At 28.3% G+C, this 21861-nt stretch overlaps 1 protein-coding gene across 4 annotated transcripts in view; it reads left to right on the top strand.

The window, feature by feature from the left end:
* LOC132937891 (afadin) overlaps positions 1-21861 on the top strand; it is a 65686-nt gene continuing 43825 nt past the window's right edge. For 2 of the 4 annotated variants that reach the window (XM_061004480.1, XM_061004478.1), the window contains exons 1-5: positions 21-630; positions 15592-15717; positions 21026-21224; positions 21338-21447; positions 21580-21745. In XM_061004480.1, the coding sequence (XP_060860463.1) occupies positions 15598-15717; positions 21026-21224; positions 21338-21447; positions 21580-21745 (595 nt within the window). In that variant the 5' untranslated portion in view covers positions 21-630; positions 15592-15597. Of the gene's footprint in view, positions 631-15591; positions 15718-21025; positions 21225-21337; positions 21448-21579; positions 21746-21861 lie in introns of all 4 variants that reach the window. The other 2 variants (XM_061004481.1, XM_061004479.1) reach the window with 2 other exon arrangements.

Genomic DNA, 21861 nt, shown 5'->3' with positions numbered 1-21861 from the left:
TCTGGTGCGTGACGTTTCGGGTACGTGCGAGTGTGCGACCGCCGTTGTACCGTATATTTATTATTATTATTTTCTTCGCTGCCGCCGCCGTTCCCCTCCGCTTGTAATTTCGTTCGAAAACCACTGCCGCCGCCCGTGTGCGTGTCGCGTTATATCGAAGCAGTAGAGTTGTATGCGCAGTGCGCGTCCCGCCGTTGTTATTATCAATATTACATGTTTTTTGGTTCGTCCGTGCGTAGAGTTTCCGCGATTTTCCGAGTGTTTAAATATTATCGCGCTGTTAGCTTAAAACGCGACGATACATCCAAATCCGCCGCCGCCGCTCCGATGATGTGCAGGTGAACAGTGTCCGCGTGCGTGTCGCCCGTCGCGAGTGCTACATAATATTATTATTAATAACAATATAAACGCGACAGCTCTGATCCGGTGTCGCGCGAGTGACCGTGTTTTCTGTTCGTGTGCTAGTGACGCAGTTTTTGTTCCTCTGGGTTATGGCCCCCGGGGGCCGCACGACCCGTTGCGTTATCGTAGCCGCGGGCGTGTAAGTGCAAGTGTTGAGATGATGACCGTCTACCGAGATCGCGGTACCGCCTGCAAACGTTGTTGATCATAGACACCCTGCGATAAAAAGTGAGTAACCACCTTACCCACATACCTGTGATACCTGTCATCGTGTAATATGTTATATCTGTCCCCCCTCTCCGTGATAACTACGCCCTTATTTGTCGCGAAAAAAATACCATGAATACCGAACGGAAAAAGGCGGTTAGGTTTCGCGCATTTGAATCGGCGGCGGCAGTGGCCTCCGTGTTGTGTGTATGCTACCTGCGCGCCGCCGCCGCCGCCGACGAGTTCTCGTATAGATTGCGTGCAAAGATGGCTGCCGGACGGTGACCAGGTAACCTCTATTACTTTTTCTTCTTTATTTTTTGTCCGTACCTGCAAGCAGACCACCGTTTGTGCGAATTTTCTATCTATACGAGATATTTTAGCACTTACACGTGCTGTTACGCGACTTGAGTCCGTGAACAGCCGCGTCCTGCGCAAACATTCCCAAAGCCTGTCTGGACGTGATAATTTTCACCGATAGGTGCGTATTTGGGTGGGGGTCAGAGATAAGAAATGAGATATCGGGAACGATACATTATATACCAACCTATATTATTATTATTATTTATATATGACGAAACGTGGTACCTATATTTTGTTGTATAATTTATCATTATTATTATTGATTTGATTTTTCCGCACCTCAATCCAGAGTGCGAAATAGTCGGGCCGTCGATCAACGCGGAAAATAAAATATATAATAATATTATGGACCACGGCCAATACGCACGCGTTACGTCGTCGTGTCGTCATCCTCCGGTGTCATATTTCATAAAATAATATTGATGATAATTAAATATTAATATTATTATGTTGTGACAATGTGTTCGGTTTTTGTTCTTTTGCGTACTTTTTGAAATGGTTAATGATAATAAATCTGGCGCGGGGGAGACACATCGACAATGACATTTAATGTTTAATTTATTATTATTAGGTGAAATTTATTGTTCGTTATTATGTCTATATCTATACAGGACGCGAATGCTACTTGTTATACTTTTAATATAATATGCTCGTTCCGTCATCAATTCTATAGTTCTATTCCACAGTGCAGACGGGACAGCCTTTCTCGGGAAACATGAAATTGTTTCTTGGTCACACATCACATGTCAGCGCGGTCGTTCCCATTAAATATAAACTACCTTTATAGGTAATTATTGTCGTAAAGGTCGAGTTAGTTTGTGGCGGGCACGCTGACGTGTCGACAAAGGGTTTCCTTTTTCGTCTGCACAAAAAATATTGACACGAATGTACGATTGATAATACTACAAATTTTTAATAATATATTATAATACCGGATCGCACTACAACCGTGTTGTAATGATTGATTTAGTGTTCAATTCATCACTACAATAATATTGTGTTATGAATATTAGGTATAATAAATTATAATCAAATGTTGCAAGAAACATTTTGAAAATATCAAATTGGCATTGTCGTTTGATCTTTTTGAACGTACGAATTTATTGTTCTCACACCTGACTATATAGTGACTACAATATACGAGACATTATACATTATTGTACCATATAACACGGTTCGATAAACCACATTTTATTTATCTATGATTAAAAACTATTTTATTATATTTATATTAAAAAATAATTTGACGTTCTGATAATAGGTAAAACAGACAATCATAGAACAACTAGAAGGTACATTATTTAGTGTTGGAATTTACTACTGTAGGCATGAAATAAATAACGCATTAACTTAAATGACGTGATAAAATTTGATTTATTTTTACACTTAAACTTTAATCGTAAGCTTTACATTACTTTATATTGCACTATATTATACAGTATTATAGTGTATCTTATGTCATTGTACGCGGGGTTTCTTAACAACTATAGGTCGATGGTATGGAATTTTGAAAAAATTAAAAAAGACATGTTTCTTTATTTTTAAACACGCAGGTGTACCAATAGCAAAATCAACTTTATTTTTTCAAATAGTAATCATCGAGGTAATCACTATATTTTTTAATCGATTCTGGTAAAGCTTTTTTTTCTGAAAATGTTGATACTCAAATCAATTATTTTGGTTCGCTAGTTTATTAACTATGGTCCTCTAAACTTAAGTAAAATATGCATTAATACTTTTAATTGAAATAATTGGTATGGGTTTAATTTACAAGAACTAAATATTTTTTTCTTATAACTATCCTTTTTATACTTAAATTGGTAATCTAATGGCATGCTCAAAAAAAAAAAAACAAAACTTGTTGGAAAACATAGTTCCGAGCATAGTTCATTAAAATCACCAAAATCAGTATTATTATTGTAAATATTTATTATTATTATCGTAAATAATTCGTTAGGTACTTACATTTTTTTCTTCACAGCTAATTTTTTTACAATGTCATAAATTTGGATTTCTCATTAGGTGGCTAAGGTAATGGTAGTTGACAATAATACGTCTTATGTATGGGGGTTGAAAAAAATGTGAAATGAAAAAAATGCAATAATTTTTGGTGCTCTTCTCATAGTGGTATAAACTTGAAATTTGAACTATACTATAGATAATAGCATAGATATTAGCATAAGCAAGGTACTTAACACCAGTTAGGTTGTCTTCAAAAAATATCAGACCGATCACATAGTCCCCTTAAATACCAGCCCTGCACACTTTTTTTTTTGGGGACCATTGAGTGTGTCCTTGTCTCTTGCCATGTGGATTAAATTTGGATCAATAACAACAGTTTTAGTAAAGTAGGTAGCTGTAATCAATTAATTATGATTATAATAATAATTATTACAACAATAGTACTTCCTACTTATTTTATGATTGTATGATATTATGCTTAATTAACTATTAAAAGTACAAAATAAAATGTTGTGCCAGAAATTTTTTTACCAGAATCGATTAAAAATTATAGTGATTACCCTTTGAAAAAATAAAGTTAATTTTGCTATTGCTATATTATGTTTAACCTACGTGTTTAAAAATTTAAAAATTGTTATGAAAAAATTGCATGTTAAAAATAAAGAAACACGTCTTTTTTTTCGTTTTTTCGAAATTTCATATCATTGATCTATAATCGTTAAAAAACTCCGCGTACAATGACATAAGATACACCCTGTATAAATCCGTATAAATGGAGGTATAAATCTAATACGTGATCTTGGGATATATTCATAAGTTACTCGATTATGTTTTGTACTTTTCTGTAGGTACCTATATACTTGTAATTTAATAAATATTTTAAATATACGTTGGTATAATTAAGGGTATAATTAGGTAAATTATTATTAGAATAATAATTTTTTACCATACTTTTAAATGTATATACTTATGTAGGCCCTCAAATATTTATAATATTAATAATTTGAGAAAAGGTGTGTTTAATATAGTGACAATCGAGGCGACAATACAATATATTATACTGAAATAACATAACACACAAAGTTTGTACGTGGAAGTGTAATTCAGCGTCGCGGTCGTAAACTTATCAGTGTCATTTGATAGGAGTGGTAGACCCGGTGTCGGAAGCTATTTTTTTTCTAGTCTGTAGTACCGGCAACCGGTCTCTTTCCGGTGTTTTGAATTTCATATGGCAATTTTTGATCCAGATTCCAGTTCTGTTGAACAGTTATATTTGTATCATATTGTCCTATATTCCTCATGGACCATGGGACCTTTAAACTAGCCAGTAACCGTATTAAAAAACTTTTCTTGGGTTGTACTGAAAGTATCCTCTAACAAGTAATTCAGTGGCTTGTTCGGAATTTCAAGCGATCTCAGTTAAGTTACAGTATGTATTTTATGACTTAATCGGTAATATCTCGGGTGATTGCTTTTCAATCTTCTCGTATATAGCACGCCTATCATATTTATGCAAAATGCAATACAAAAATTTAAATGTTTTATGTGTAATCCGAGGTGTAATCTGAATAAAAACGTGTGGCTCAAGTGTAGCCAGTAATATTAAGTACGTTGAAATTGTCCAAAAATTGTTCGTAACGTTTTCCCTCCACTCTCTACAAGCTTGACTAACATTATAGGTGATATCAGAAAAAGTGTGCATTATGATTATTTTGAAATGGCCATGTACCCGGGTGCTGAAAATTACAAAACGCGTTTTAATTGTATTTTATATTAATAAATCATAAATTATTTAAAACTAAGGTCTAAGTTTAATTATTTTTACAATACTACCTACACTTTTTCAAGATTCTATATCTATTTAACTCGAGATTTAACTGCTGAATTAACCAATGTTTTTTTTATATAAATTGGTGATAAGTGATAATTTATAGTTGATACCATTTAAATTTAAGTAGATACCTAAAAATAAATGTATTCACAGTTGTTGTGTGTTCTATAATACAGGTAGGTATTTAATTATTTATTATTTTGTCCAGTTATGCTATCAATACATTTTTGATTCAATAGGTAAATGCTTAGTTTATTTAGTTTTAAACATGTAACCAAGGTGATTATGTCCGTGATTATCATAGATATAAAAGAATGGATAGGCCATGGCTACATTAATAAAATAGAGGGAAGTGTGCCCGAATGGGGAAGAGAGAAAGACTTTTTTTATCATTGCCTCTCATTCTGGCAGATGTCTTTTCATAAATTATATACAATATACATATTATACATATATCTATTTGTATTAGACCTCTATAACCTCAAAATATTTTCATGTTCGTTCCCGTAGGATAAGCACAAATGGCCTATCCATTCTTTAATATCTATGGTGATTATGCGTTCATATTTGTCGTTCTTAAGTACATCATTCCTTAAGTTCATATACGTTCGGTAATGTTAATTTTTCAAACACGGTGTAAAAATAAAAATTAGGTATGTCTATACTCAATACCCTATAGAATTTCAGTGTACCATTATATTTATAGCAAATATGTTTATTTTAAAAATCCAGTTAATTTCCAATGCCAGATATATGTGTATTACAAGAGTGTACGAGAAACAGATGGGTATAATATTGCGCGTGGAATGCACTTGAGTGTGTTGTAGGTGATAGTTTACTGGGGCACATTCTTTTCAGTGTAATAATAGTTATTGCTATATTATACATAATAAAGCGTTGTTCGTATATTCCCTGACTGTTTCATAACGTTATTGCACTATTTAATAATACTTTGATATACAACTGTAAAATAGGATATTTAGTAGATAAATAATATTATGTAGATTTGTGGATGTTAATTTTGGTAAAGTAGTCTTAAAATAACATTTTTGGTAATATTTAACTTGTTATTTAGTGTGAGATTAAAAATGTTATTATAATTTTTGATTTCATTCATATTTCCATTGTAGGTACATGCCTACAAATAATATTATATATGGATTTAACATAATATATAATATATGTGTGTGTAAGTAATTAGCTGATCAAATGTTACAGGTCATAATCTCATAATTCAAAGGTCGCCTAAATTATCATAATCATCATGAATTATATCTACTTAAATACCGAGCTAAATACCTAGGTACCTAATATAGACAAAAATAATCCCAGCACAATATTTCAATAGTATTTACTTAGAGATTGAAATAAATAATTCAGTGCATTTTAGAAGTCATTGTTATGAAAATAAATATCAAAATATACGAAATAATATACTTATCTTAAAATAACAGTCAACAAATAAATGTTTAAATTGTTGTCTAGTCGAATTTCAGTAAAATCTCGAGTTAAACAAAATAAGTGATTTGGTATTTTACGATATTTTATGTATAATTTATATGGTATCTATAATAATTAATAGGTACCTATACATTTTTTTTTGTTATTTGGAAATGTAATATTTACTATTTAGTCCCTGGATGATTTGAGAGCTTTATTGGAACATTACATCCGACATTTATAATCTATTTAAATTTAAAATATTTTGAAAAATATAATATGCACCTCCTACTTATGTAATTATTAAAATTAAATATAAAATATAAGTATGTCTAACTGTATGATATTATTTATTGACCAATCCTTGTTAATCGATAAACTAATATTTAAACTAACACCTATAGGTACAACGAGAATTAAGTTAAAGCTGTACATTAATATGTTAAGGGTTAAATAACGTTTTTATTTTTAAGTCTGACTTATTAAGTTATGATGTTTTTACTATATACGATTTTAAAGATTTAAGATTGTGAACTAGTTGTGTAATTAATTTGCAGAAGTTGCGTTGTCTCCTGTTCTAGTTAAGTAGATACAATAACAATTTAATTATTTCATTAGGTAGGTACTTATACCGATATTCTTAAGCCAAAAGTCAAAATTGCATATTAGTTATGTATTCTTTTTCTTGCATTAAATTTGTTAGAATATTTTAGATAAATGTATCTTTTTACTATCCAAATTATTATCTGTAAATGTGAATAATGGACGAGATATGCTGGACTTTTGAAGTGATCAAACTTTGGACATATTTATAAATCAATTACAAATAATTTGAATTTTTATCATATTCGTTGGTTCAATAAAGAGTAAATAATACATGTTATAAAGTCAGTTGCATCCTAGGTTGTATATCTATTAAAAAATAACGCATAACACTTGAAAAAGACAAGCCAAAAATTGAAAGAGATTAACCTTAAAACGACAAGAAGGTATTAAAAAGATATATTATATTTATTGAATTGTCCATTGGCTTTTCATAAATATTTCTATGCATTTACACAAAAGATGCCGTTTGAATGTTTAATAATGGTTTTTTACTTTTTATTATTATTGTTATCTGTCGAGTTTGAACGGAAATCAAGTCTTACAATTGCAGGAAATCATGAAAGCTCATTGTATACTTGTACCAAGGACACATTCATATTATAGCGTATCATAGTCATTTCTCTGTATTTAGATTTATTTATTTGTTTATTTTTTTGTCCCACTTCCAAGTAGGTTATAACCGTTGACTGTTGTGGATAACTGCCCATCCTCAGTTTAACAGGAAATGAATAGGCTCGTCCCTGTGTACTATTATTATTTTCATCATTATTTTTCGTAAATCCCCTAATATATTTATTCAAGGTTAGCCAATCAAATTTACAGTGCTGTGACCGAGACTGTTTTATTCGATAAATTTGCACTTACAAATTATTTAAATAGTTTATTTCAATACAAATCTATACAATTCAAATTAATATAAAATTATTGTATTTTCAAACAATATATTTAGATATACGTATTATGAATATTTTTTTTTTATAATACTACTTCCTTCAGTATGGTTTCAACGAATATTGTCAGTAATATTTAAAATAATGATGTGACTGGTTAGTTTTCAGTATTTTAATATATCTTGTTTATTTTGTCTAAAACTATTCACAAATATTATTGATATTTAAGTACCTACTATAAAATCTAGGTACGTACGAGATACCTATAAAATTTAAATAATATTATGATGTAGAAAATATTTGTTCATTTATTTATTTATGGCAAGGAAGAATTAGTACAATATATATCTAATAATACAATATCAATATACACTTGTTTTAAGTTATTAAAAACAGTTGTGGGTACCAATATTATAATCTTTCGTCTTTTAGAAAAAACAATTTAATACATTATTCATCAGAATCATTACTGTTTAGTACTCTTCTTTTAATATTATTAAACATTTATAAGTATACAAATTTATAACATGTGTACAATAATTATATTATGAGTTGTGTGATCATAGTATAACAAATGAACAATCATAATAGACAGTAGTTCAATATACTTGTATAGACGAAGGTACTTATCTAATTTGAATATCGTGCAGTTTAGAAAAATGTCAAAAAACCTTGATATAGTTTAAGTAAAAGTATTTAGGTAGTAGTTGTGTTAGTTTATACTTTATAATAATTACATTGATAGATTAATGCCGTTTACAACCTTGAAAACGACAGTTTGATATTATTTTGTTTTGTGCAGTCGTCCGTCAAGCGTCGATGATGATCAATATTTACGATTTCTAAAATAAATTATTGCTTAGGAAATCGTCTAACGATTTAAATAGATTTCAAGAAATTTAAATTGTATCAATGTAACAATATTTTTATTTGTACTACAACTCTGACGTGGTGTGAAAAAAAACCAGAACTTCGGCTATCCCACATCAAGGAAACTAATAACAATAGCATATTAGGTATAACATTAAACATGATATCACTATGTTGTGTTGTGATTTATACAATTACTATTATTATAATATTATTGTATGTACTGCTTTAGTGCTGTTATATTCCTTTTCGTTTTTTATACGACACTCGTTTCTGAGTTGCGGAGTTTATTTATTTTTCATTTCGTGGGCGTGTTCTTAAACACACGATTATGACGTGTTGCCTTGCACCGTGAGTCCGGCGACGCGCCGTGCAACGCATATGTAAATCGTCGTTATCGTCACGAGCTGCTTGCCGAACTACCAACGATCGACCGTGAATAGCTGCTACTGGTTTTATAAAAATATTATATATTATATTTTATAATACTATGTATTATGGTACTCTTCCTCATCGTGCATCTAGCCTCTTACGAAAATATATACTGCGCAGTGCGCGGGACACACGACCGTCACAAAACAAAACATCATCTGAAATCTTGTTTGATTCATATTATATATTTGTAAATTATTAGTTCCGGAAAACTTCGATCTCAAGACTAAACCATCTCTGCATGTTTAAAACAAACAGCGCGTTACGACGATACAACGACTGCACCGTTGTCGTACGCAATTGACCTATGTTAACGACGCACTCCGGTGACCGAGAACAATGTGTGCATGTGAATCGTCGGGATCGCAATTAATTCGTTCTGGCCGTATTAGGGTTTTATTGCAGGAATACTAAGTTTAATATTATATTATATCATACAATTATGAATAGAGTATATAATATATAAGCCCGTACCATAAGTCAAAACTAGCATAACAATAATATTAATTGGGAAAATGTTAGGATTCAATTTGTTCAAAAAAATGTTTGTATTTAAATAGCAAACGAATTATCAATAACTACACTACTTGATCAATATTTTAAATATTTTTGTTCGATTTATCATAAATAATACATTTCATTGTATAGTAAACAAATTATACATTCAAGTATACACAATATAAATTATAATCATACTAATTTTGTAAACAATTCTCCTTTAGTTAGGTTGATGTCGATAGCCAATGTTAGCCTATAGTTTTTTCGTACTTTGGCCATCTTCTATATATTATAATATTATAATTTTTTTTATATAGGTCTATTCTCTGTTCAACTAATTTTAATGTTATTTTTATACTAGGTTTTATATGTAATTTAAATTAATATTATTATATCTTTAGGCACGGTGCTAGAATTGTTATCCCTGGATGGCAGACTAGAACAGATACTTTTTGTACACGGGCTAGGGTTTTTTCAAAAACTTCTGTGATTATTCAGATAAATAATTAAATTAAACATAACATTGCTATAGTAGCACACATTAAAAATTTTTAAATACTCAGTAGGTAGTTTTATATAGGTATTCTAAGTTCTAAATAGATAATATAACATGTATGCACTTTTGAGTAATTAACAAAGTTTTAAAAATACTACTTATATAATAGTACAACATACTCACATACAATATAATGTCTTATACACCGTGTCGTAGAGTAGGCGTACAAACAATAACTTAAAATTTGACGTCATGTAATAAAGTGTCTTAAATGCTACCAATAAATAAAACGCATTGATTGCTAAATAGACAATATAGTAGTATACTCACATATTATCATATTATATAAGTATATAACCATGGCATATCTAAATTTAATAACCTATAATATTATAGTATAATAATATTATTAACTATTTAAAAATAGCTGAATCTTGGTGCATTGATACGCTGTACAGTATATTATTATATCGGTATTTGACTTTGGTAAAAACACTAAAAACATTTTAAATTATCAAAATACTCAAAGAAGTATTTATTCAAAATATCTATATTTAAAAATATTAAAATTATAATTGATAAAATTAATATTTTAGCTCTTATAAAAAATAACATGTGACTATCTGTAATTTGTTACATTTTTATGTGGGAGGGCTGGTGAGGAAGCTAGACCATTTTAGGGAGGGCTATAGCCCTGGCCCTCCCTGACTTCCTTGGAGCCGTACCTGTATATCTTGTTTCTGTTATTTAATTAATACTTATCATAAGATCCGTTAATTGTTGTATTGCTAATATTGTTCTCAAAAGCTGCATGGTGTTTATTCTAATAAATAAAAATTACATTTTAATAAAATACAATTAAAAAAAATATGTAGGTACATATAAGTACTTATACCTCAGTATTCTATTTACACTGTGCCTAAACTAAATTAAGTTCATTTTTTATATAATTTCCAAATTATAACAAATAATATTTATTATTAGGTATAAATATAATATCTCGCATAATATGATAAACTAATAATATTTATCTAAAGGTTTTTTCTTTTGAAGGTAGTGGATAATTATGAATTTTGTGGTTTCCGAACCCTTCATAACTCGTAAGCCTCCCAATGTCCACCTATTTTAAGTAGTATATTTTAATATGATGTAGGTCGCGATTGTTATAATAATAATATTATTACCTATGTAGGATCTAGATGCATGATGCGTTTTCTTCGCAGACCGGTCGCCATGGTAGACCAGACACATTATGGCGGCGATGTTCCGTAACATATTTTCATCGTAAATTTATGTACGCGATGATACGCGAGTGTTTTTTTTTCATTTCCCTTCCCGTCTGCACCAGGAACAACATAGTGTAACAACATTAGTGTATAATAATATTATTATATTATATGGTACGGTATTCAATACGGTGTGTCGGAAGCATCGCGTACAATAACGGTAATGGGTTATTGCTGATTACTTTATATGCGTATATTATGTATTACCACGCTGCGCTTGTCCGGTCCTCGACGCTCTATATATTTCGTATATTATTATAATTAAATCGTTCTGCGCGATAACAGCTGTTGCTCTAGACGATTGCGATCTAATATATCAAGAGTATCGTGCGTGAACATCAAATTGCAATATTATTAATTCTTAGAACAATACTTTAAGGACCATTACAACCTATTACCTACATATTAGTTTTGTCAATTTAGTTGTTTGTTATACGATCGTTTTTTTTTTTTAAATATATAATTGCTCTTACTTTGTACAGGTAAACCTATATTAGGTATAGGATATATGTTATTAATACAATTATTATATATAATTATTTTGATTCATTCGAAAAAAAACTCAAGTAAAATATATTTTTTTGTTAGGATCAACTGTCGGCTATTTTCCATCTATAATTTTCCTTAATAAAATATTTTTTACGTTTCGATTATTTGTATAAATATAATATAATAATATAGTATGAATCAAAATATGAATATATTATAATTATATACACGTACAATACGACGTGTTTATTTTGTATTACATATTAATATATTATTATAGAGCTGTAAATAATATTTAATTTATTCCATATTATCGAATACCATTGTCCTTAAGTATTATATTCATTATTTGACGGGAAGTATATTTATCAGAATAACGTAATATATTTAGTATTCACTGAGACTTGCATAATTGATATTTTATTGGAATGTGGGCGTGATACTATCGTGTTAATATCGGCACAATGCACATTATTTTATTTTTAATTATCAATAATAATTATTTATTTTTCTCTCAATATAGGTATCATACATGTATAATAATATGTTAGTTAATACTGTGATATAAATTTGTGTTCAAGTTTTGTGAATTGATTTGGCCTTATTTTTCAATTAAGACCAAAACTGTACACGTTGACACCAGAATTGTTTTATTATGCTAAAACTTCTTGTTGATCATTCAAGTTAAAGATTGTCTTTATTGGATACAACTGTGTTTTACTGAAAAAATATACATATAACTTCAGTCACCTAACACAATTTTTTAGTATCTATAAGTGAAAATGTTGTCGTTGACTTTTAATAGGTTTTAAAATTAAACTTATTTTAATATAATAAAGTTATCGCCAAAATTAATATTTTATGTTTACTTTTTACGTGTTTATGTACCAAGTTGTCGGACATATTATTGTAGGCAGATCCACAATATACCTTTTGACTTTTTTGTTGATAAATTCATGTTTCTTTAAATTTATTTTGGAGTTAATATAGATAATATGTATATTATTTAATTGACTCCATCCAATAAATTTTTTTATGAAGTTATTATAGGTTTATTTTTTATACTTAAGAGGATTTTCGTATAATTAGATCATTGAAAGTTATAAATTATAACACAAACCAATTAAGCAGTCTTTAGAATAGGTTAGCATAATTTCGAAGTATATTGTTCGTGGGATCGGACTAAAGTTAGTTAAACACTTATACAAGGTATTTTAAAACTTGAGACTAAACTATAATATTACATTTTAATCACTGGATAAAACTTTTTATTGGGTGTATATATATTATTTATGTGCCATAAATGTAGCATCAGACAAAATCTTGAACCTAGGAAAAATAATTTATTCTGATAAACATTACATATTAATCTACTATATTTATTATGACAATAATTATCATAAAATATATGGTTAATTAATTTACAAGTATAATAATATGTACTGAATAAGAGGACGTCATACCAGCATTTGTTGTGTCGCCTACGTTTAATGTTTTTCGATATTTTAATTTATAATATCGAAAAAACGCAGACAACGACGTTAATTTTACGTCAATAGGTTAATTAACAAGTTAATTGGCCAATTCATTATACACGTCGAATACGAAGACTAAACGTTAAACTTAATAACTGAACTGAATGTACATTTTGTAATGTATCGCACTTGTACAACGGTGACAATGCGGGTGTGGCGTCCTCAAGAAAAAGCTTTAACAAATTAAACAAACATACCTATTATATGTTGAAACAACCATACATAGGTAGTACCATTGATTATAAATACTATTAGTATTAGTAATCTAGTAGTAAATACTAGTATTTATAATCAATGGTAGGTTATGTTGAAACTGTCCTTTACCAATGTACAATAATAATATTCATTGATTATTTGGGGTATACTATTATCATTGTACATTGATGTAAATACTAAATACTTCATTAGGTACTAATAATAATGGTACTATTACTACCTAGTTATGGTATTATTTGCAAGATTTATGGAAATTTAAATAATATACAACATGGGTTTATTATAGTTAGGTATCTATTAAAATTTTGTATTCATATTAATATATTATAATGTTATATTAAGGAATGGATTTTATTTTTAAAAACGTATAAAGTACTGTTATCATGATATGTATTAAAAAATATTCAATATTATGAAATATTGAATAGATTACATTGCCATACCGTAATATTTTTAATAATGCCATGTTAAAACTTTTCTATTCTTTATTATTAAGACATTAAATATTATTTTTATATTTATATGAGTTACAGTAAAAGTACGAATACCGGTGTAACCTAGGATTTATTGGCAAAATGTTATACGTTAACTTAAAAAAGACATTTAGACAATTTGGACATTTACCGGTGGAATTACTGACATTTACTGGTAAATAATATAGGTATTCGAAGTTTTACCGTAACATAGTATCTATATAGTGTATATATAATATATTAGGTATACTATACAGTATACGTAATATCGAGTGTAATATTCATATAATACCTGATGTATATTTAGGTTTTTCGTCTTTATGATGTTTATTAGCAATTGGGATTCTTGTCACACGTGACATAACACAATGATGTGTGCACACTGCACATATCATATGTAATGTGCTGGAATTTGGTAACACAAAGTATGATCAGGTTTTCATAATTTGAATAGGTTACAAATGTTACAATATGACGTGACAATAATGGCATACCTTCGGTTCAGGGTCTTGTTTCTAGCCACACCAATAAAGAACCGTTAAGATTTGTTAAGGTTCTGTTATACAATATACATAATATATAGTATAATTTTTTCACATCGCAAGGCCCCTGTAAGGCCCATTTACTTTTAAATTTTTTTCAGTCATTAATTTTTTTAATGTGTTATAAAATATTTGAAGTTATTACATTAAATTATTTTTACTCTTGAGTATTTAATATTATCATTATATGTAGGTAATTGGAATTTTTTTTTAACTTAAGTGGTAGTGTCTGAAGTAATTTTCAATACATATTATTCTCGATATGATTGTTACCTAGAAATAAATAGATAATAGATCAAACATTAATCTAATATTTATAATACGTATATATAATTGACTTGGTATAATTTGTCTGGCGGTGTTTATAATTAAGTAAGTATGCAATTTGTTTTGCTGTTCGTATTGTTGTTAAACCAACAGTGGCCTTGCTTTTGATTGTGATCTGACTTTTTTAAGTGCTGCCTATTCTTGAACGTAATTTGTATACAAATACATTAAAAAGGTGTTACGGATCCTGTTCAAAAATAGTACTCTGGAAACACAAGGGACCCGTGATTTGTGTAAAAAAAATGAGAGATTCGTACGATTCTGATTTTTAGTAGTCTATATTATAATATACTACATTCATAGGTTGATTAAGTCAAGTTCATATACAATTTATTTTTATAATTAATTTATAAGTGAGTTAAGTTTATGTAACGTTTGAAAAGTTATTTATTAGTAATTATTATCGTCGGAAAATTAGTTTAAAATAATAAATTATAATGTATTACTATTATAATACAATATTAATTTACCTATCCGATAAACGTAAACATACAATACTCATATTTTGTTTGATATGTATAGAGGTACCTATATAATATTATGTTTGTGTAATAGGTTCACGTTATTACAATAGAGTCTACGTAATACATAATGTATTCTAAAAAAAAAAAAAATTATGCTTTAAGCCCTTATAATGAAGATCATATTATACGTATGCATTGTTTCACACAAAAGTACCCACCTTTGTTTTATCTGTGAAATATAATAGCTTTAACAATTTTTTAGGTTACTATGAATCCTGAAATGACTATGGCCATGAAAAGGCACGAAGAACGGGAGGCTCTGAGGAGCGTTATTCAACAATGGAATGCTAATCGACTGGATCTATTTGAACTTTCTGAACCAAATGAGGTAAATTAAATTAATTACTAACAAAATATGTCTGTGTTGAATTTGAAATAAACACAGAGTTTTAAGACCAAATAATGTCAAGTTAATATTCTATAATAGATATATTTTGAATCTTAATTTTTTGAGAGTCAGTGAGAGCGTATACCGTTGACGATTGTTAAGAATTGTCGTTATTATATAGTTAATCGTAAATTTAAAAACAATACATAGTCTGTCAAAAGGTAATGTTTTATTTTGAATGTTGAAGTTTTATTTACGATGGACCTATATATTTTTATACATTTTACGGTCTGATGCATGGGAAATAAGTACCCACAACAGATAGGGTAGGGTGTGCAAAGGAGCAGAACAACCCTTTATTATTCTTCATAATTTATTGTAGGTTTCCAAAAGTTAACTTTAAAACATTTAGTATAAAAACCATACTATTGCAATGTAAATCTGAAAATTTGATGATTTGATGTTTACATTAAAAATGTATCTTATATAAAATAATAATTCGTAGAACCATTGATAATAAATCGTATTATATTTTATAATCGATGGTAGGTACTTACGAACTATGATTGTTAGGCTAATACTATAAATTATAATTAAAGAATAAAACATTTTTTTGTCTATAATACATCCGGTTATTATCCAATTATTATCCAATTTTTAAATTATGGAATATGGTCATATACTCATGGATATTTCAAAAGTATGTATTAAAATTTAAAATTGAATGTATTCTATAATGTAATAATAGGTAGTAATGTCAAAAGCTATATTACATAATTGTTAAAAAGATTTTTAAATTTATATTAGTCATAATTTATAGAAGAATTAATTCATTATTTCTGTTTGGATTATTTATAATTTATATAAATGTTAATTTTACAATGATGTGTGTTTTTTTAAATTTTTTGTGTGAGTCACGATAAGTATAAAGTAGGCGAAAAATGGTTCGATTTCAACTCTAGTATATTGTTCGATAGGAAAGTCTAGTTGGTGCATTGAGGAGGTCAACATTTAAAATTCCTTGTAATTTTCAAAAGGCCGGGAAATACAAAAATCGATTTTGGTTTTTGGTGAAACTTTAAAACAAATACCGTAGATACATGACATTTTGACTGAATGTTTATATTAGCATTTTCTATACGCCATATATAGAACTTTCAAAATATTTTGAATATGCATATATATTATATTTTTATACAATTTTCAATTTTTTTAGATTTTTTTTCTATAAATGTTAATAAAATTGTATTCGTTGGGTCAAAAAGCTTAAAAATTGAATACAAGGCTTCTAATATATTGTTACAATGACAGTTGAAAATATTAAAAATACATAATTACAATTTTTTTTTTAATAATCATTTAAAGTTCAAAGTTTAACAAAAGGAGTAAATTTACTAATTATTTAATAATTTTTATTTTTAAATCTAAGGTTTAACAATTTAATACAAGAATTCTCATAAGTTCTTCTACCTTTATCAAAAAAATGAATTACTCTAGATACTTGAAATTTACACCATATGTTTATTTTATCAATTCCCATACTTGATGACACTTTAAAAATATTTTGACTCGTTATAAGCTGTCTACGGACATTTTAAATTTTAAATTTAAATTTAATTTTTTTCTATAAATGTCAATACAATTTTATTTGTTTGGTCAAAAAGTGTGAAAATTTAATACAAGGTGCCCTGAAATATTGTCACTATAGCAGTTGAAAAATATAAAAAATACATAGGTAGACACAATTTCTTTTTATAAGCATTCAAAGTTTATATTTTGCCAACATTTAAAATTTGAAAATTATTTTGTAGTTGAAAATTTATAAAATGTTCAACTTTTATAGGTAAAGGTAATGATTGAAAATGTAAAACAATGTTACCCGCAAATAGGGTAATAAATTACTTTATTCCCAATAATATTATCAAATATACTTATACTAATGTCATATATAGGCTGATGGACCGTCTTCGCTCAGAATCGTTTTTCGTATACAATGATATTATATCATTGAATTTAATTTTAACATTACCCATTACAGTGACTCACTAGTCACCCACTTGCCCACCTTTTTTTATGAATCAGTATAATTTAATTGGCTTTTCAAGAATTTTATCATATGGAAAATATGCAGCTAAAAATATATATGTCAGTATGCAGTCTGTACATTGGTTTTAAGATAAGTAAAATAGAACTTAATTTTATAAGTAGTTTTTTCGAGTAAATTATTTATATTGTTCAGCGAGAGTCTTCTTATTTCAACCGGACATCTGGCCTCTTGAATAGCACGTGCTTTATAGACTTATTTTTTCTATTCATAAGAATAAAAAGTATATATATATATATAGGTACCTATATAAAATAATGTAATATTAGTGTCTGTATATCGAAGTCTATAGACCAGTGGTTTAAAAACGTTGATCAAATAACACAGCACATCGTGCTCCTCAAAAAATGTTCACAGCACATTGACCTTTTTTTTGCACTAAATAATTAGATGAACAAAATTGTTTTAAACTCTAATTATATACATTTAATTAGAAATGTGTGCTTGATGGGCTAACAAATTTGTATTAATTATATTTAATTAAACTTTTTAATTTTTTACCAAAAAATTAAATTAAATCAAAAAATAAAATATACGCAGTTCTTGACTCTGTAAATCTAATAAAAAAATAGATTTATGATACATTCATTATCTCAGGAGATATCTTGATGAGTAAATCCTCGCGGGACACCCTGTATGTGTACCTTTATATATAGTATATAACTTATTGATTATAGATTTAATGCTTGAAATAGAATTATATTTTTTTAAAAGTAAATGAAAAACATACAATTGATAATGGTATAATTTAGCCATTAGGTACCTACTATTTAAATTAGTGGGCCGTTATCTTATTATTATATCCATTGCTGTACCTATATTAATTTTTTGATGGACATTCTGTCTGTGATATAAATTACGTTTGTACAATTTATTTACATTTTAAATAATCAATTTTATTTTGTTAAATTTTTAAATGGTAACATAAATAAATGTCATTATAGGTAATTACAAGAATTTTATATAACGTCAATTGTATTAAATTGTGCATACATTTGAGTTAAATTAAGATAGTAAAACTTAAATAATATAATATTAACATGATTTTAATTCGCTACCGCATTGGTCAACTATAGTCAACCAGTTAGTTTTTTATGTTACTACTATATTCCACGTTGGCATAAAGATGACCGGGATTTGCTCGCGGAACGTCCACGGTTAATTATTATCGGAGAAGTTTCAATGGATAAATACAACGGTGAAAGAGACATTCTATATATTCACGTTTCAGGTCATTCATCCGATTTAATATGGTTGTGTGTGTGTGCGTATGTATACACTTACACACTCACATATAATATATATATATATATATATTAATTTCATTGAACACACATTGTGTACAACGTTCTGATTTCCAATGATATTGTGTCACATTATTTAGTATCTGAAGACACAGTAAAGAGAAACGAAATATAATTCATAATACTATGAATCGCATTGTTGATAGTCGTATATTTTGTGTACACCCTAACCTTGTCGCATTCTTCTATGTCGAAGTTTAGCAAGGTTGCGTAATTGTTGTTATAAATTTAGTATACTTGGTAAGATTGTCTGTCAATAGTTTAATATGACGTATGCAATACCTATATTTGCAAGCAATAACTATACGTGCCCACAAGTGCAAGGAACTTGGTGTAACAATATTTTTTTGACTGTGCAGTTTATCTTGCAATGTAAAATGGCTTATCTGGGTTATAAAATGCATAAGGAAATCTAAAGATTATAAAATAATTTATGAGAACAACTTGAGCGTATGAAAAAAATGATATAGTTTTTATTAGTAATAATTTGTATGTATAAAATAATTACAGATATTGTATAATATACGTGTGTTACTAAACTAAACTTATACGGTATAGTTCGAAATTATTATTTTATATTTTATATATCTTTACTTTAACTTTATTTTGTTAAGTGTGTACTGCTTATTTATTATATTGTCAATTGAGTCATATATAGAAATAATGTATGCTAGGGAAAGTGACTCAGCATTGTATGGGTTGTGTTTATTAGTAATCGGATCTCAATAATATTAAAAAAATTGCACAGTTAAATATTTCATTGTAAGTAATCATTTATAAATACTTATCATTGTATTGAAAACTGAACCACAGCATTGTTTTCAAGTAAAGTTTTAACACTTACCCACGCAAATTATATTTTATAATCACTGGAATTTGCTGATGAATACGATTTTTATTAACTTTTTGTTTATCGATAACGTAGCCTAGTATTTGACTTATGATTCTCATAAAATATAATAATATAATATCAAAGTATTAAATAAAATTGTTGTTATTCGTTTTGGTATAACTTAAGATTGTTACATAGTACATAGTGTTTAATTTTTATCGAAGTCGCTCGTTACGGTTCTTAAAGTCAATATATTATTACGCGTGTAACGTTTTTTGAAAATATTTTAATAAAATATGGTTGATGTTAAAAAGTTTATATAAATATTCATGTGACTTACAATACAATTATACGGGATTTTAATTAAAAAAATTGTTTTACACTTATGACATCAAACAATCAACAAGTACACAGTTATTTGTATTTCTGTACTAATAACAATTATGTTATAATATGACAATTTTTTGCTTTACACACTAATACAGTAACACTGCAGTCTTATTATTATTAGTCTGTATACTATAGCGAGTTGTGTGTGGAGTTGTAATGTATTTTGTCGTTTTAAGTTTGTCCGTGGGAACTGTAGGCAGGTGGTTTTAGTAGGTATACATAAAATAATGTAGCATTCATTGAAACAATAGGTGTGGTGTCGTATTCTCCCATCAGTTTAAATAGTATTGAAAAAGTTACTGTATGTATGTATGTATGTACATTGTATTAATGTATATGTATGTAATATCTATGACCTGTGTACTTATATAATTTTACAAATTTCTATATTAAAAAAAAAAAATAATAATTAGTAAATAACAGGTTTATTAAGAATATCATTTAATATCTAGTAATGAAAATAATATTAGTAATGTGACACGATAATGATTCATTGTTCGATGTTGGGAACCACTGCATGCCACGATGACGCATTTTAAAGTGTTCGTAACATTTACCCACATACCTATTTTTGCCTATAGGTATATAATATTATAATGTCATCAAACTTCTTACATTAATGTTAACATAAATGTTAACGATTTCCCAGCAAATAACTATGTTATTTATGAATTGCAGGAATTGCTTTTCCACGGTGTAATGAGGTTTTACTTCCAAGAACCCGGTACAGGCCAAAAAGTTGCTACCAAGTGCATTCGTGTTGCATCAGACGCAACGTCACAAGCAGTTATTGAAACCCTTATTGAAAAATTTCGCCCTGATATGAGGATGTTGTCTGTTCCAGAATATGCTTTATACGAAATACACGAAAACGGAGGTAATTTATGTGATTTATACATTTATATAATTATCATTACCTACTATTTATTTTATTAAATAAATACATTTATTTTTTAAACATTCATATTTTAATTTTTTACGTTTACATAGATGAAAGAAAACTAGGCGTCGATGAAAAACCATTGTTAGTACAGTTGAACTGGCATAAAGACGATCGTGAAGGCAGATTCTTATTACGCCGAATAGATGAAAAAACAAATGTAAATACTTATTTCTTTTTTTAAATATTTGTATTATACCTACTTTATATTACTTATTGCCTATTGGTATTAACTAATAATTATACAAGTAGTCATAAATACATATTTAACAAAATATTAATTTTTTTTAAGATGCCTGCTGGAACGTTCCAAGAAGCGGGTTCTAGTTTTAAGCGAAAACTATCAAAACGAGAAAAGAAACAGTTGAAAAAACAAGAAAAACTCAATCGCGCTAAAAGCCATGGTTTAAGCCCAAATGATGAGAATGATGCCGGTGTTGCCGAAAAACTATACACAGGTATAATAATCATATGACTTAATCATGTGTAAAGTAAAATAGCAATTTTACTTGCAATGTTATTAATTTCGGTACATTTTGGTTATCGCGTGTTTTTCATTTTTAAATTTTGATAA

The sequence above is a fragment of the Metopolophium dirhodum genome, chromosome 2, assembly GCF_019925205.1.
Source record: "Metopolophium dirhodum isolate CAU chromosome 2, ASM1992520v1, whole genome shotgun sequence".
Lineage (NCBI taxonomy): Eukaryota > Metazoa > Arthropoda > Insecta > Hemiptera > Aphididae > Metopolophium > Metopolophium dirhodum.
This window is presented reverse-complemented; position numbering and strand designations above follow the sequence as displayed.